The sequence below is a fragment of the Schistocerca gregaria genome, chromosome 2 (assembly GCF_023897955.1).
Source record: "Schistocerca gregaria isolate iqSchGreg1 chromosome 2, iqSchGreg1.2, whole genome shotgun sequence".
Lineage (NCBI taxonomy): Eukaryota > Metazoa > Arthropoda > Insecta > Orthoptera > Acrididae > Schistocerca > Schistocerca gregaria.
In genome coordinates this window covers 311,246,238-311,265,255 of record NC_064921.1, presented here as the reverse complement: position 1 = coordinate 311,265,255, position 19,018 = coordinate 311,246,238, and the positions used below count along the sequence as shown (strand labels likewise).

At 41.1% G+C, this 19,018-nt stretch overlaps 1 protein-coding gene across 2 annotated transcripts in view; it reads right to left on the bottom strand.

The window, feature by feature from the left end:
- The window catches only part of LOC126336137 (suppressor of lurcher protein 1-like), a 659,041-nt gene that overhangs the window by 488,448 nt on the left and 151,575 nt on the right, over nt 1-19,018 (bottom strand). For both annotated transcript variants that reach the window (XM_049999628.1, XM_049999627.1), the window contains exon 3: nt 15,249-15,312. In XM_049999628.1, the coding sequence (XP_049855585.1) occupies nt 15,249-15,312 (64 nt within the window). The remainder of the gene's footprint in view (nt 1-15,248; nt 15,313-19,018) is intronic.

Below are 19,018 nucleotides of genomic sequence, written 5' to 3'. Positions count from 1 at the left end.
AAGATATGTGAAAAAATGGTCCCCATACAGTACAGCAATTTTTAACTTCAAAACAAATTTCGGTACTAACACAGCCACCTTATTCAGAGATATCTCTCTGTGCGACTTTTTTCTATTTCCAAGAGGCAAAACGGCGGTCAAGGGACACCATTTTTAAACAACACAAGATGTCCAAAAAGCTGTGACGAAGGTCTTGGAGGATATTACAGAAGATGAGTTCTAGGAATGTTACGATCAATGGCAGAAGCGCTGGAAAAACTGTGTGCAATCAGAAGCGAACAACTTTCAAAGAGACAACACTAAACTTGACTAAGACGGTAAGCAACATTTTCACATCAGTCTCATTACTTTACTGTCGCACCTCGTAGGTGCTTACGCGGGAATGCTCCAAGATGTCCCACAACAAATTCTGCATTTCTTCAACCGAATTGGGCCGTGAAGAAAAATGAGTTTCTGTACTTAATGAACGACCCTCCTTCTTTCCTACCGCAACGACAACAAGCGCCATCAGTCCCGCGGATCGCAGTTGCTATAATGTACTGTATTTTCTCTAGGCAGCTCATACGCTGTATACAAACGAAAAAATGATGACGGGCAGTCTAAAGACAGGCTACTCTCTAAAACACGTAACATATTTTTGGAATGAGGGCTAGGGAACTGATCGCCCGTCGTAAAATTATGAAGTAACATCGCTTATACATTGGTGAGACTGGGAAAATACTGCCCCAGATCGGAAATAACCCTCCCAAATGTGTGTCACAGCGGTACCGGATCGATCGATGCCAGTCTCAGTTTTGGACGCGCTCGTGAAACAAACTGACCCACTCACCTATCGACACACACACAGCCACGCTACAGTGGGCATTTACTGCAGCTTAGCGTTATTGGCTGGAGAGTGCGCAGCTGTTAGAATTTTTTCACCCACTTCGATATTCTGATTGCCGGCCATGTCGCTGATTCTGGAAATGATCCTATGTGCACGATGGGACTGGCGGGCGGGCAGTATGATAGCGGCGCGCTACACACGACACGGCGCCGCCCGCATTTGAATTGCTGAGCGCCGGCCGCGGCGCGGCGCGGCGGCGGGCAGACGAGAATAGGACGTCCGGCGGCGCGTCTCGATTACCGCCGCCCCCGGCCACGCTGCCGCCCCCACTCCCCCGGGGCTCTCACGGAATGTCGCGCCCAGCAGGCAGTTAATTAGAATTCCTGCGGACTCGCGAGCTGGGGTACTGGGTGCGAGGCTGCCGACCGCGCCGCGACAAAACACTGGCGCACCCAACCGCCTGGCGCCAGCCAGTGGCACGCCAGTGACGGCCGCAGCGTAAATCTGGCGGCGCGTGCGTGCCTCGTAATGCAACGCAGTGGTTACGGCCCAGCTCATCGGCGAGATTGCGATGCGAACTGTGGCCGTTTATGCACACAGCAGGGGCAAATCACTGCCTGCGAGTGACTGACTCATTTTTAACTGAATATAGTAATTATTTGCAGAGGTCTTAAATAATTCTAACTAATAATGTTGCTAAAACAGTATTTTACTCAACTGCTCCTATGGGTATGAGCTCATTGCGACTACATGGACATTTTTAAGCTATTTGCAACACATATAAGACGTTAGTATGTAATTCTTATACCTCTTCATTAGTAATAAATTACGTTATATATCTTACATTAAAATCTGTAAGCACTTACATCATTACAGCACCGTTATTGTTGGTAACTATGGATTTGTGTGGTATTATCATCTTTTTATCGTTTAAAGAGTATTCTGTGAGGTTTAAGATGTGATTCAATGAATGATGTGATGAAATTCTGAGGACTGCTTAGTACCGTTTTTTCATTTGTGTTCTCGATATCTTGAAACTCCTACCTGTTTCGTCTACGTAGGATTTTTCACAGTCTTGGACATAGCACCTAAAAGGTCCGAAGCTGAATTTTCTGGAAGAAATATAAATTTACTCTCATACGCGCAAATACCCGAACGTAATCTTAAATGAAGAAACTGAATGAAAGCAGAAGACTTACATGGTAAATTTTTAAAATTAGTTGAAAGACTTCATCAATAAATAATTTAGGCAAACGTAATAACAGCAGTGAACAATACAAAGATAATAATATCCCACAGATTCAAACACTAATGAACCAGAGATGTAACCATGGTACACATGTAAAGATAATGCCATCAGTAAACGATACAAAGATGATAATACAATTAAATAATAAGGAACCAGTTGCATGAAGGAAATTTAATTTCTTTACCGGTTTCGGGCAGAGGGTTACACGTATTGCATTATTTGCGAGTTCCAACAATAAGACGTATACGGGTAAATGCCGTGGTAGTATGGTTCACAGTGTCTATACAAAATTTGTGTAAAGAAGCAAAATAACAAGTGCAGATATCTTGCCAGATCAGTAGCTAATCAGCTATGACTAGGAACCGCATGACCATGGCATTTTGCTGTATGCAACTTATTATTCACGCTCGCAAATATTGCGATAGATGTAACTTTCGGAAAAAGGTCAGCAAGTGCTATAAACTAGTAAATAAATTAAATTTCTTTTATGCAAAAAGTTGCTTATAATTGCATTATATAAGACTACATTTGTTGAGGGTAGAAAAATACTAAAGAAATTAATATCATACAAATACAAATTCATAGACGTACAAAAAGAAGGGACTTGTCATTATGTTACAAACTTGAAGCCAAAGTCTTCCGTCTGAAATAGCCCAAAACATTAGGGTCATCGCAGTCACACCTCCATGGGGTTACTCAGTAACACTTCCTAGTGAAGTCACTGTGACTTTCCCGTGCCCAGTTTCGACCGTGTTGAGTACTTTGATCGTATGCAGACGTAGTTGTTGCCGACTTCTGTCGTTTCCGGTTGCACTAATTGATCCGATCCGAATCTAAAGTTTAAAGGAATCAAATTTCATACGTAAGTGAAGCTGCTCAAACAAGATTTTCTTTTGTGTACATGAATTATGATTGCACTGTTTATTTTTATTGCAGTGGTTTTATTTCTGTCATTTGACTTCAGATCACGTTTACTTTACTCAGTGTCCGTTCTTTATCTTCTTTCCTGTGTTTTTCATTGTGTTCCAAACGACTTCGACACCCGAACTGTAATGTATCAATGGTCTCGTCCCCACACAGCACACAGCTACGTAACCTCGCTGACTTTTGATGTAGCATCCCGTGTCCTAAATTCCTCCCGCTGATAATTAGTCATTGTTCGTACTTCCTATTTAAAACAGATTCTGGATAGAACAATCAGAGACAGCGGTCATGTGTGTGTGAGTTTTTTGCGTATGATTGGGCGTATGGGCTTGTGTGTGACCTCTGCTTCTTTTCTGAGGAAGCCTTTGGCCAAAAATTTATGTCAACACTCTTTCCGTCGTGCCTGGCTGCTGTTCGGTGTGTGAGTAGCAATCTGTTCACTACACAGTATAGTTATTCCCTCATGAATTTTGTAGTAAATAATCCATTGCACTTCAACAGGAAAAGTGATGCCGATAATTACATTACCAGAAGAAAGAAAATGAGATTCATTATGCCATTAAGTTTGTCTGTTGCAAAAACAGGGCTTTACAATGCTGCAGCCGAGGGTTTTTATCACATACCCATTGATATAAAATGCTTGATTGACAGGAAAGTAAAATGTGAAACTAAACTCAAAACGTTTCTTTTTGAAAATTCCTGCAATTTTGCAGAAGACTATATATTAATTTGTAAATAGTGATAAGTGGGGATTACTAAAACCTTTAACTGAAAGCAAAAGAAACAAAAAAGTAAATTATCAGAATGGAGAGATTTTATAAAAACTAATAGGTGTTAAAATCAAATGGCTTCTTTCTCATCATTACGATTTATCATGCAAATAATACATGGAATATGAAACTAACTAACTAATTACTGGTGTATCATACAGAATGATATAGGCTTACATACTTTGAAAACCTAAAAATGAAATTCGAAAATAAATTCTAGCTGATTAGGAAAGTAGACATGCATAACAATTGTAATATATTTCGGTATTCCTGAAAAACTGTGAGGATTACTGGACAAAAATATTCCGAGAAAGGAAGCCAATAGGCTGCTGCTGGAAAGTAGGTCTACATGTTACACAACCAAAACTGACTTACCTACATTTTAATGCAAAATGTCCGTTTTTCAGGGTCTTGATCTTTTGAGACCATTCGATTAATCTCATTTACAGCATTGCACAACGCTATATATATATATATATATATATATATATATATATATATATATATATATATATATATATATTATTGGTGTATTGCCCTTAAAGAGCGCATTTGGACTAAACTACATGGCCAATTCCTTTTGCTGCCTTCCTTGCTGCCCAAACTTCCCTCATTCGCTCGCTGTGTTTCTGTTTCCGGTCCTCTGTCCATGCTTCTTGTCGGATTTGTTGTGTCTTCGGCTTCATCTTGATTGCCTTTTTGGTTGCCCATATTTCTTTCATCTTCTGGCTGTGCTCTTTCTTTCGTTCTTCGGTCCATTTTATGCCTGTTCGTTTGTCACATTGTATCTCATGTAGTTTACTTTTCTTAATGATGTTTCTGAATTTTATTATGTCGTTTATTGTTCAGGTCGTTTTCTACCTCTGCCACCCATTTGTTGTTTCTAGTGGTTACCCAGTCAAAGATCTGTTTGGTCAACCTGTGTGATGGCATTCTGTATAGGTGTCCATAGAATTGTAGTCTGCGTTTTCTAATCTTTTCTGTGATTGTCTCCGTATGTTTGTATAGTTCCTCTGTAGATTTCTTGATCCATATTCCATTGTTGTTAGTTGCGCCAAATATTTTCCTAAGTATTTACCGTTCTAATTTTTCTAATTGTCTGATACGTGTATGCCCTACAATTAGTGTGGTCTCTGCTGCATATAGTGCCTCGGGGAGCACCAACGTGTCGTAATGGCGTAATTTGGCTTTTTGTGAGAGAGACTTCTTGTTGTAATGATTCCACATTACTTTGTATGCCTTGTCCAGTTTAGTCTTTCTTTCTTCGTTTGAGTCTCTGTTATGTCCACTCATTTGTAGTGGTTCACTGAGGTATTTGAAGTTTGCCGTTTAGTAAATTGTGCCATGCTTTATGTTCAGAGATGAGAGTTTCTTTGTGCTCATAAACTGTGTCTTTTCGTAAGAGATCTGTAGTCCAGTTTTGGAAGCGATTTCGTGCAGTTTTTCAACAGCGTCTTTTGTTTCCTTTATACCTTTCGCTAACTACAGTGGAACTAATGCTCTGCTGCTCTAACACACTAATAAAACAAAAACCCCATTCTGCTCGGATGTATATGTCTGTGCAATTCTGTTTCTTTGACATTTCAGCAGTAATTTATTTTGCTGACAAGCAGAAGAGACGTCAGCATGTCTTGCTTCTTTCGTCATTGCACACGTTTATGGGCTAACAAAGAACACGTAGGTAAGGTTTTGGCAAACTCCTGAACATTAAAAATGTTGTGCATACGAGTTCTAAGCTGAAACTGTGACGAAGAAGATGCAGTAGCAGTAAGCAAACAAACACTGGTCTGAGTGCCAGTTTCATTTGCTATCAATACAAATGAAGTAAAGTGGAATTAAATGCGTTACGAAAGCACTCTTTTCGCACCACATCCTTCCTTTCTTGGTTATTCGAAACATAACAAAAGCAAATTGCGTTATCGTAACTAAATCAGTCCCATTACTATAGCAAATACGCATTTAAGATCAGAAAATCATTCGAAATGGCGTTGTTTACGCTATGTTATTCATGTAAGCACTGTAATTTTTAGTATTTAAAACGGCCATTGCGTGCACACGATAGAAATAATGAATACGAAGCAGTCATAAACAGTAGTCTACAGATGTTTTGGGCTATTTAAGATGGTGGTTGGCACTACCCCCTCTGGCTTGAAAACAACGTACGCGTAAGACAACAGAGCCATCTGCCATCGTTTTCTACCTCCTTGTACATATATTAAACCACCACAGCTGTAACCATAGTAGATTGTTACCAGATATCAACAGATTCTGTCCTTTAAAAAACGAATCGGGCACTTCAATAAAAATGCCCAGCAACTGCTGTTTAATAAAACTTATTAACAAATAATAGATTTTTACAGCACCAGCAATAACGATGTGTGTAGTATATCAGTACGCCCAAATTGTAGCGTAAAAATTATAACCTAATTTTTAACTAATGAAAACGTACAATGATTATCCACCTTATATGTTTTGCAGATGGCTTGAAAATGACCATGGTGTCGAGTGTACTAACTAAATAGCAGTGGTGGAGGACCTCATGTCATTCCATACCATAGTGAGAAAAGAGAAGCTCACTCAGCATTGCGACACGGATGAAAACCAATAAATTCTCCGCATATCTTCCTGAATTTCATAATTTCAGAGGAGGGTGGTCGGTACAGTTCCAACTACTAAGACAGAGGGTCTACTCGAAAGGGCACGCGTCCACACCACATACTGAACTCATGATACTAAAATTCACTATAGGTAACAGAAGTTCATACACAAAAAGCAATCTAAATATAGTCGCTCCAAGGGCCTGAAGGTGCTCATACTAACAGGTTTAAACCCCTCCTAACGTACAAGATACAAACCAACTAAAAATCGCATCTCGTCATTTCAGCAGTAGTCATATTCACTAGGACCCCAGAGCAGAGTGCGTTTCTGAATCTTTTGCAACCTCGCTCCGACGTTAACACTCGTGTCATTTGCGGGAGCTAAGTGACCAGTCTGCTACGCCCACCATAAAGTGTGATGCCCTAAGCTAATGAGAGGGTCTCGTAAGCGTTGTCGTTCGTTGGTCTCGGTTCTTACATAGGAGAGAAAGCTTCGAGATTCTTCTAGAATATTTTATGCTACGAAGTTAGGCCCTGCCATGGAGATTTGGTCCGCCAACTAAGTTTGAAAAAAAATCGGAACGAATCCTCCCTGGCTCCCGAATGGAGAAATGAAACGAAATCTCCACTGACTTGAGTGTACGTCGCCGTATTTCCAATTTATGCAGGTTACTACCTTAGGACTTGGTACATGGGAAGCCGTCACAAAGGCACATACAGAAAAGTAAAAGAAAATAACATCTCCTACAGAACAATTGTAACAAGCATCAGCATGTAAAAGAAATACGAACCCGATAGAGAAATTAACTTAGAACAGTAACTAATCTGTGAATGACAACATTGTGGAAGAAGTCCGAAAATAACGTACGCCTGTCAGGGCTGACAAAGAGTTATATAACAGTATATTTCACAGCTTCCTCTGCCAATGCTAGATTCACTATAGGGTAATGCAGATCAAAATTCCTTCTAGTGTTTTAACAGTGGACATCTCTTACTCTCAGACACTGATGGAGTGTTGCTAACAGTGAACATGAGTGAATGAGTTATGCAAAATGCGTAAAGTTATTGATTTATAGAGCTCCAATGTTGTCAATTTTTCTTATAGTAAAAGTAAATTAAACAAAACTTTTTGGCAGTTCTGTTATACGCTGTTTCCTATTTTATGTTTTCATCATTATTACACCTAGGTAATTGATTACTTCTGCCCTTTGCATTATTACTTGTTGCTACAGTATTAAGATGTGGGATAAATTTAACAATACAAAACTGGGAGAGATGGGTCCCTTCAAAGTTTAAAACGAGCCCATTTGTGCAAGAACAACCAGTAACTGTCAGAAAAAGAACATTTTCTATAATTTCCTGTTGTTAGTATCTTGTTTGTATGTTGGCACTGCTATAGACAGTGTTAATATCGCTGACAGCGCTCTGCACCCTCTGCAAGAGATTCTGTGGTTGGAGGAACTAGCAGTTAGCGAGTGGATAGGGAAGTGTATGGACATGATATTCTTAGTGGAGACTCTGTGCTCGTAGCACACACAATGTAAAGTGAGAGGAAATGATGTGTTTATAAGAACATATGTAAGGAAATGTATGAGGATGGATGTTGTTCGTAATGTTTGAATAGTCGGATTATTCTCAAAAATATAGTATTTAGAGGCCACGGCCTTGCCTCAGTGGGTACGCCGGTTCCCATCAGATCACCGACCTTAAGCGCTGCCGACCGTGGCCGGCACTTGGATGGGTGATCATCGGGCTATCATGCGCTGCTGCCATTTTTCAGGATGCACTCAGCCCTGTGATGCCAACTGAGGAGTTATTCGACTGAATACTTGCGGCTCCGGCCAAAGAAAACCATCATAACGACTGGGAGAGCGGTGCGCTGACCACACGCCGCATCCTGAGCTGAGGATGACACGGTGGTCGTGTGATCCAGGTGGACCACTCGTGGCCTGAAGACGGAGTGCTTTTTTGATTTTTAGAATTGGATGTCACATAAATAAGATAATTTTCTGAATATATTGTTTACTCTTCAACAAAATCTTTCTTTAACTAACGATATGCCTCCTAGTAATTAGTCTATAGTAGTTAGAACCTTTTGATTTAGCTGGATGTTGTTGCTACTTGCTGTTATTGCTGTAGTTCGTGTTATTAAGATTTCCTATGAAGTAACTGACATGAAAAATAATGGAGTCTCCCCTATTGGGATTCATGATTGAACTGAGTTTAGGCAATTAACAGAGTTTGAGTTGGTTTCATATTTCTTGAACTGAAGTGAGTTTAGGCAATTAACAGAGTTGGAGGTGGTTTAATATTGCTTTAAATTCATATTTTCTGAATTTATATTATTGTTAGGATTTCTTGTAATTCAGGCCCTTTCTTTCGTGTTAATTATTGGAAGTCATGATGTCAATGTATAGCAGCCGGGTCGCGTTGGGTTTGAGTATAGTGGGTAACAATTGAATAGATTAAGTTTGAGTTGTTTCTCTCAGGGAAAATTCTGTATGTCAGTGTTTAATAAAAATTTAATATACGAAAGAGTTTCAGAGTATCCTCTGGAGAATAACTGGCTGTGTTTTGACGAAGGCAGCGATATGTGTTATGACTGTGGTCCGGTATGGAGTGGATCCCCACCGTGAACGGTAGCGGTACCCGCAACCATAGACTCGATTAACCTCCGAGTTGTGGTACAGTATGCTAAGGCTCGCATCGATGTCCACACTAAAAACTAGCAGTAGTAAAGTGCCACATTATGTTGATTTCACTCATTGTGCTCTACCAACATCTCTACAGACGAGTTTATGCATGTGATTGAACAGCTCGTTGTCTCTTTCTAACCAGTTGGATTATTCAAAAGTGACTCTCGTAATTATACATACAGATGTTCAGATGTGTGTGAAATCTTATGGGACTTAACTGCTAAGGTCATCAGTCCCAAAGCTTACATACTACTTAACCTAAATTTATCCTAAGGACAAACACACACACCCAAGAGCGAGGGAGGAGTCGAACCTCCGCCGGGATCAGCCACACAGTCCATGACTGCAGCGCCTAGACCGCTCGGCTAATCCCGAGTGGCAGCTAAAAGTACGATCTGAGCCACAACTGCCAATAAAGTTTTTCTAGGAATGCCCTCTTATGGGAAGTTGCGTTTTCTCGGACTCATGCCTGTATCTTGAGTAATGTTACTGTTTTCTCATGTTTTCAAAAGGTGCCTTTTTATCAGTAAAGATATGCTTTCGGCCCAGCCCAGACATCCTAGTGGTCTGTGTAAATACACTCGTGTGAAAAACCCATGGGCGAAAATAACTTATGCATGGTATTGTGTGACAGTCAAGTAACAGAGCTTTATGAAACTTGGACCATACATAGAAGGAACCGCTATAGTGTAGTACACGAGGTAAGTGAAACAAATACGCAATACGAAAAGTAATGACACTTTTATTCGAAGACCGCAATTACACTGAATTCACCGTGATTATGATGTTGCCCTGGGCATTACAAAACGCAAGATGTGGTTCTAAGTACGGTGTGTAATCACCACGGACAGCAGTGCACGCTCTGTAACGTGTTCCCATGCCGACTGGTAAACACTTCCTGCGGTAGAGCGCTCTGTTCCTCCACCAGCGCAGTAGACAGATGCTGGATACTCGTTGGTGCAAGCGCTTGTGCTGCGATACGCCTTCCCAATGCATCCCACAAGTGCTGGATGGGATTCAAGTAAGGAAAACCAACAAGTAACTTTGTTCGGCGAATATCTTCTCGTTCAAAGAGCTCCTCTGCTTGCGCATTTCGATGTGGTCGTGCGTTGTCATTCATAAAAATGAGGTCAGTGCCGAATGTACCACTGGAAAGACGCACGCAAGAAAGGAGTACAGTATCATAATAAGATTGCCCAGTGATTAGACAGTGTTAAAAGATTTTGAGGTCAGTATTCTTAAGGAACATTGTGCCACCCTACACCGAAACACCTAGGCCATCAAAACGTTCTTGTTGGTCAATACTGGACTACCCGTTCATGGTGATAGGGAGGATCATGTAATCCACCCGGGAACGATATCAAACATGATCGATTTGGTCGTCAAGGTGTTATTGTGTGGGGAGGCACAGTATACTCACTGGTAAACGTTATTCTGACACTGTACTCCTTCCCCATGTGCGTCTTCTAGGAGTTGATATCCGCAATGACTTCATTTCTATGGCTGATAACAAGCGTGCAAATCAAAAAGCGTAGGTGAAAGTGCTCTTGGCACCAAAGATATTCGGCGAATGAACATGCCTGCCCCTTCGCCCGGATTAAACCACATCGAGAACTTGTGGCATGCTTTGGGGAAACGGGTTTCACTTGCACCGAGGATCATCCAATACTTACCAACAGCGCTGGTAGAAAACTGGGGCGCTCTACCTCAAAAATTCTTTGCCAATCTTCGCTCACAGCCGTTATGGCCGTCCGTGATGATCACACAGGCTATTGAGAACCATGTCCCACCTTTTCTAATGCCTAGGCGACCATCATGAATCGCGGTGACTTCTGTGTAATCATTTTATTTGAGTAAAGATGACATTTATGTTCCTCTTATGGCGTAGCTATTTCTGTTACCTCTTGTAGTTGTCTCATCAAATATTGTTTATATTTTACTCGTTTCATTTATTTAATGCAAACTGTTACATAGCCATAGTTTTGAATATAATGTTAATGTTAAGGTGCAGTACCATCACTCTCTCAAAGATAGCATTTATTGTATGTTCCCTCAAACGCGTCCATCTTCCTGCATTTACTAATTTCTGTGTATCTTATTGATATTGCTTAAGTTCCTAATAAGTTCTGTAGTTACATTGATAATTGTCTCTTCTTTTAATTGGTTTGGGTATCACTCCGCTTGTTTCATACCTCCTGACGTCCTCATGTCAATTACTAATTTTATTTTATTTAATTAGTTCTGTTTATTAACAGAAACTGTTATGCAGGCATTTATGTTAAAGTTTTTCCTGTCTACTCCATTTTTATTTATTTACTGTTCAATTTTGTAGATCTTCACTGCATTACCACCACACATCAAAGATGTTACTGTATGTTTCTATTTTAGTCTAGACATGTTAATTCTCTCCCAATGTTGTTTGCAAACATTGTAACTTCTTTGGTGACAATACTCTGTAAATATCTGAAGATAGTCTTGTAAGCCGAAAACCGGTTAACAGAATTAAAGTAATATTGTAGAACAAAAACAAAGTGGTGCATTTCATTTATTATGATGTTGTTGTACCGAGAACAAACGGAAGATTTTGTTAACATGAAATTTGGGACGTATTTTGGTTGCTACTTCTCCCCATGAATTTAGAAAATCCTAGGTAATGTTGTCTAAGCCTTCCTTCATACTTCATCGCAAGACTCCCGAGACCAAGTTAAATTTCGACCCCTATACTACATCCCATTTATTCTTCTATCAAGTCGTCGGACAGTTCCTCCCCTCTCCTAGGGAACTTCAGGTCTCTCTCTATGTGTGTCGCCTGTCTTTCATCTGCGATTAACTACTGACGTACAATTAATATTTCTAAGGAATTTTTTTTGCAACCAGTCACGACGTGGCACTTTTTATGGATAAAAAAAAATTCTGTCACTCAGAAAAAGAACTGATAGATGCATCAGTCCAATTTGTTATTCAACGTAAAACGTATAACTATAATTGGGCGGAGGAGTGGTTCACTATTAACCCCATGTTCTTCACTCAATTTGACGCTAAGCCTATAAATTTTATGGTTTATTGATTGGCACTAGGGCTCTCATGACAGGCAGGACACAATGAGTATACGGTATAGGAAGGGTATTTATTGATTATTATCAGTGTGATAACAGTCTACAATAGGGAAAAAAACTTACTAGCGGCTGGTAGTAAGTAAAGAAATAACGAAAGCTACACAGCGCCGCTGTTTGCAGACACGGGGAAGTAAGGCGCTGAGATCTTAGTGTCAACGAGATCACTGTAAGAGGATGAGAAATGGATGCAGCCGAGACAGTCACGCCAGGAGAAATGGATGCAACCGAAACAGTGTGAAGTTTCCTTTACAGGATGATACGAAGTTTACTGTGTTACTCTGTTGCAGATTCTTGTACAGAGTTACATAACAGTCCAGAAAGAGTTTACTGAAACAGAAAAAATTGTATTATGTTTAAAATTACAGTTTATCTTATTATTTCCAACAATTCTTGAGGTGTAAAATGTAAGGGAATGTACAATTTTTTCCAGAACAACGTCAGTACGAAAGGCATGATGGCCGAAGCTTTCTGGATGATATATATCTACTTCGAACCAACAGTCTTTTCAGTGAGATGAATGCAGCATCGTAAGGAGTTTCAAAGCCTCTTAGTACTCGATCGGGAAACTATGCCTATGCGTGGGGATTATGGCGTCACTTTGAAGCGCTTCATTATTGAAAAGGTGCAAACCATTTTTGGGACATCTTGACTTGCGGCAGTTACGTTTTCTGTAGTAGATGGCTTGTGAAATATTGATTTGCCAGATACAAGCCATTGAACTATACAGATAGCAGCTCTGGGACTCAATGGCTCAAGTGTATTTATACTACATGTGATGCTCAAAATAATTTTCTCTCGGACTCTTCGTTCGCAAGAGTTTCTGGAATTAATAATTTTATCTTATAATATATAACGCAGTATTGATATGGAGTCTGTTTCAAACAGAGGGGTGAATAAGGCAAGAGATCTGCGGCTAGAAGCTTAAATTATGTGAATTGTTTAGTGTACCACGCTGCCATAATCTTTGGTAAGGATTTGCTGTGGCTTCTGGTGCTTTCACTTTCTGTAATTTCACGCTAATATCAAAATTTTGGAAATTTGTGGAGAGGTCTTACTGGGCCAAACTGCTGAGTTGACCGGTCCCTAAGCCTACACACTACTTACTCTAACTTAAAGTAACTTGCGCTATGAACGACACACACACACACACACCCATGCCCGAGGGAGGACTCGAACCTCCGGCGGGGGAAGCGGCATGGACCGTGACAAGGCACCCTAGGCCGCGGGCTACCCCGCGCGGCGCTGATATCACGTCACCGCACAGTAGACCTGGAGCACCTCAGCATATCTAACTGAGTCTAATGGGCGGAGACACGTGAAACCAAGCTAATATTATATTTGAACTCTATTAATGGTGGTTCGCAGTTTTAGTCAGTTTTACTGATGCCTTCGCTTTCGTGAGCTGCTCGAGTTGGGACGAGACAACTGCAACCAAGCTAATATTATATTTAAACTCTATTAATGGTGTGTGGCTCGCAGTTATAGTCAGTTTTACTGATGCCTTCGCTTTCGAGTTAACAGGCCCTAAACACGAACGAAAGAAGGAAAATAAAATGTCAGAGTGAATGTGGAAACAGATGGCCATATCAATGTAGTTTAAGAAGGCAATAACGAGGTAATAAAAATATTTTAGCAGGTCACTGTATAGTGATAAACAAGTATCATCAAGTAGTGAATTGGTTATGACGAGCTTTGTCATGGATACGAAAAGGGGGTAAAAATTGACTTGTTTCCAGTTGAGTAGTAGTTATTTATTCTTCTTCCAGGTACACAAATCCATCAGCAGCCGCTTTGTACAGTTTCATGTAACCGCACCAGAATCTAAGTGTGATATACAAACATACGAGGGAATTGCAGCGCTGTTTTGAGAATAAACATAATACTAATTGGTTATGATATGTTCCATTGTAAAGGAAAAGTTATGGCTCAAGAATATATAAACGCACAGATCAAGGCCAGGGACAGGTCTATAGTTTCTACAGTGTTGCTATACGAATCTCTTCGAATTCACAAGGGAATAAATCACCGCGTCATAAGAAAAGGCTGAGAGAAACCAAAAGGTAACGAGTAGAACACATTAGCAATTAAATGCTAGACGATACGACTATTCAAATGCATACGGGTCTACATTTCACTCTACTAGAGTATATCGGCAGTGAGATAGAGCAACATACGTATCGGGATGTTGTTACGGTGACCAACGGGCTAAGCGAAGCACTAAAGACACTTGCTATGCGCTAAGCTGAATGGAAAATAAAGGTGCAATTATGCCATACTTTGTTGGTGACAATGCAGGAATCTCGTTTATTTTTTTTTTTTTACTTCCGTAAGAAGGTACACTATTATGCGGTATCAACTTACTGTATGCTTCGTTAGAATCACAGTGTTAATTAATTCTGTAGTATAGGGATGTAATGCCGTAAATGAGTGGGGGGTGAGTGGAGCTGAGTGTTTCACGTATTGCCTCGTGATCAGGTACTTAAAAACACTCTTGGCTGGCTGAATACTTGTTATGGATAACTCTTCAAACAGCTAGAGATTGACCCAAACTTTCGAACATTGACTTTCACATTTTTATGTTACAGTGCATCAGTCGTTTAGTGAACAACATGATTTCATGTCGGAAAATGTAACATACTCTTCGATAACTTACCACATCAGAAATGTTTTGGCCCATATAATTTCTAGAACAGTACGCCATCACAACGAATGTTCTACTGAGAACTCCTTAATGTAACTGGTGGAAACAGGATAGAAGAAAGTTACTAGTATACTTATTGTGAACACAAAGACTCTCCTAACTGTGTTAGATATTAGAAATTTGCTTACTGAGAAGACATTTACTTATTTACATGTTTAATACGTATATCAAGGACGACAACTTCTATTAAAATGTACAGCATAAGGTAGGTACATCTCAACGACAGCTCTGTGACATCTTACAGAATCATATGTTTTACATACTTCTTCAGTAAATCCTAAACTATACCTAAATTTCCATTGTTCCGTTGTATCTCCAAGCATCAGATAATCGGTAGTCTTTTATAGGAAATTAAAACATGTAGCTCACCTGGGTTTATAGCGTTGCCTGCAGCTATCAGCAAGAGTAGCAACAGGTGCAGAAGTAGCGGCGGCTGGAAGCAAAAACAAGAACGTACATTATTCTTCGAGCTACTGCTGCATATAGCAAAGAGACTACTTTCAATAATAATAGCTGACAGAAGAAATGATCACTAGAATATCCTTCGACGACATTCGCTGACAGTGATATGATTTAGAAACTACAGCAGGCCTTACAGGAATATTTTTGCTATCTAGTAAGAATATTGACCAAAACCATGGTTGTGTTCGCATTTTGTTGTGTTCTTGCGTCCTGCATTTATTGCGTATTGTTTGAATTGTAATTCTCGTGGTACCTCTTATTTAATAACACTTGGAATTGCTATATCTCTTAAGGAAGTTCCTTGGTACTGTTGCCTTGAATATTATTATTAAATTATATTCCAGTTATGTGATCCTTTTAAAGTATCTTCGCAGGAAGTGTTTTAGTGAATACTTTACTATGTTCAGATATAAATGATGTCGCTGCTAAATAGTAATTACGCCTTCACAGCCCCAAGCAATTTCCACTCAACAGTTTATGCTGATTCGTAAAATCCTCCTCTAGCACACTGACGAGAAACAGTATCCAATTTGTGGCATGTAAGTTGGGGACTATAGACTGTACTGTGTGCGAAGTAATACAGAAATATCAGATAATCAAGTACATACTGATGAATGTTATTTCACTAGGAGCATTGAGCAGTCACAGTATTCAGGTGTGACCGATGGAGAACGCCGTGTTACACATGTAAAGCATTAGAAACTCAGATTTACAGTAATTCCAAAACGTGTGTAGGGAATGATGTGTTTAAATCACAAATTAGCTTCTTCCAAGCTTAAGTCTTTTTCATTGAACGCATATTGCGGCACAAATGTGTGGCGTAGTTTCGCGCCTACTGTGGGTGTTATTTTAAAACTGATATAAGACAAGTGTCTGGCGCGGTTGTTAGATCGGTTACTGCTGCTATAATGGCAGGTTATCAAGGTGTAAGTGAGTTTGAATGTGATGTTATAGTCGAAGCACGAGCGGTGGAGCACAGCATCTCCGAGGTAGCGATGAAGTGGGGACATTCCCGTACGAAAATTTCCGAGCGTAGCGTGAATATCAGCAGTCCGGTAAAACATCAAATCTCCGACATCGCTGAGGCTGAGAAAAGATTCTGCAAGAACGAGATCAACGACGACTGAAGAGAACCTTTCAACGTGACAGAAGTGCAACCCTTTCGCAAACTGCTGCAGATTCCCATGATGGGCCGTCAACAAGCGTCAGTGTACGAACCATTCAACGAAACATCATCGATATGTTTTTTCGGAGCCGAAGGCCCACTCGTGTACCCTTGAAGACTGCACGACAGAAAGCTTTACACTTCACCTAGGCCGGCCAACACCGAAATTAGACTGTTGATTACTGGGAACATGTTGTCTAGTTGGACGAGTCTCGTTTCAAATTGTATCGTGCGGACACTGCATGTAAGTAGGGGACTGTTCAAGCTGGTTTAGCCTCTGTAACGGTGTGGGGTGTGTGCAGTTGGAGTGATATGGGACCCCTGATACGTCTAAATACGACTCTGACATGTGACACGTACGTAAGCATTCTGTCTGATCACCTGGATCGGTTCATGTCCACTGCGCATTCCGAGGGACTTGGGCAGTTCCAGATGGATAGTGCGGTACCCCACACGTCTATAATTGCTACATATTGCTCCAGAAACACTCTTCTGACTGTAAACACTTTCACTTGAGCATATCTGGGATAGTTTACAACTTGTCGTTCAGAAGAGAGCTCAACCCACTTGAACTCTTACGGATTTATGGACAGCACTTTACAGGATCCATGGCGTTAGTTTCCTCCAGCGGTACTTCAGACATTAGTCGAGTCCATGCCACGTCGTGTTGCGGCACTTCTGCGTGCTAGCTTGGGCCCCACACGACCTTAGAGAGGTGCACGAGATTCTTTGGCTCTTCAGTGTAGATGGCTGCCGTAGCTACGAGGTGCATTCAAGTTCTAAGGCCTCCGATTTTTTTTCTAATTAACTACTCACCCGAAATCGATGAACTGGCGTTACTTCTCTACGTAATCGCCCTGCAGTTTTCACAACGCTGACGCCTTGATTCCATGGCAGCGGCGAAGGCTTCTTTAGGAGTCTGTTTTGAACACTGGAAAATCGCTGAGGCAAAAGCAGCACGGCTGGTGAATGTGCGGCCACAGAGAGTGTCTTTCATTGTTGGAAAAAGCCAAAAGTCACTAGGAGCCAGGTCAGGTGAGTAGAGAGCATGAGGAATCACTTCAAAGTTGTTATCACGAAGAAACTGTTGCGTAACGTTAGCTCGATGTGGGGGTGCGTTGTCTTGGTGAAACAGCACACGCGCAGCCATTACCGGACGTTTTTGTTGCAGTGCAGGAAGGAATTTGTTCTTCAAAACATTTTCGTAGGATGCACCTGTTACCGTAGTGCCCTTTGGAACGCAATGGGTAAGGATTACGCCCTCGCTGTCCCAGAACATGGACACCTTCATTTTTTCAGCACGCAGTTACCCGAAATTTTTTTGGTGGCGGTGAATCTGTGTGCTTCCATTGAGCTGACTGGCGCTTTGTTTCTGGATTGAAAAATGGCATCCACGTCTCATCCATTGTCACAACCGACGAAAAGGAAGTCCCATTCATGCTGTCGTTGCGCGTCAACATTGCTCGGCAACATGCCACACGGGCAGCCATGTTTTCGTCCGTCAGCATTCGTGGCACCTACCTGGATGCCACTTTTCGCATTTTCAGGTCGTCATGCAGGACTGTGTGCACAGAACTCACAGAAATGCCAAATCTGGAGGCGATCTGTTCAACAGTCATTCGACGATCCCCCAGAACAATTCTCTGCATTTTCTCGATCATGTCGTCAGACCGGCTTGTGCGAGCGTGAGGTTGTTTCGGTTTGTTGTCACAAGATGTTCTGCCTTCATTAAACTGTTGCACCCACGAACGCACTTTCGACACATCCATAACTCCATCACCACATGTCTCCTTCAACTGTCGATCAATTTCAATTGGTTTCACACCACGCAAATTCAGAAAACGAATGATTGCACGCTGTTCAAGTAAGGAAATCGTCGCCATTTTAAGTATTTAAAACAGTTCTCATTCTTGACGCTGGCGGGAAAATTCCATCTGCAGTACGGTGCTGCCATCTCTGGGACGTATTGACAATGAACACGGACTCATTTTAAAACAATGCGCATGTTTCTATCTCTTTCCAGTCCGGAGGAAAAAAAAGTCGGAGCCCTTATAACTTGAATGCGCCTCGTAGATAGCCGTCGTGCTGCTTGAGCCAACAGCATCCACTATTAGCCTGGCACTTGTATGCCTACGTACTGAGTTTGGGGCTACCAATGACGCGCTGCCACCAATGCCGTTGCCCGATACTGCACGAAACGCTTGAAAGCGACAGCTGAGTTGTGGAGGCCATTACAGTCCAGCCTCGCAGCTCGGTAGCTGGCTGCTCAAAAAATTCCCGAACTTTGTCCACAAAAGTATATTACGCTCACCTTTTACTTATTCTACATGGTTTTCTCTGAAGTACTCTCTACCACAATTGGTACATCGTTCCATCGCCGTTAGCATTTCCGGATGCAGTCTGGTACGCCTCTTGCTGGATCGCGGGAATTGCTGTCTGCAAATTTTCTTTAATCTCGTCCATCGTTGCAAATCTTCATCTTTTCAACAGAGTTCTTAACCCTGGAAATAAA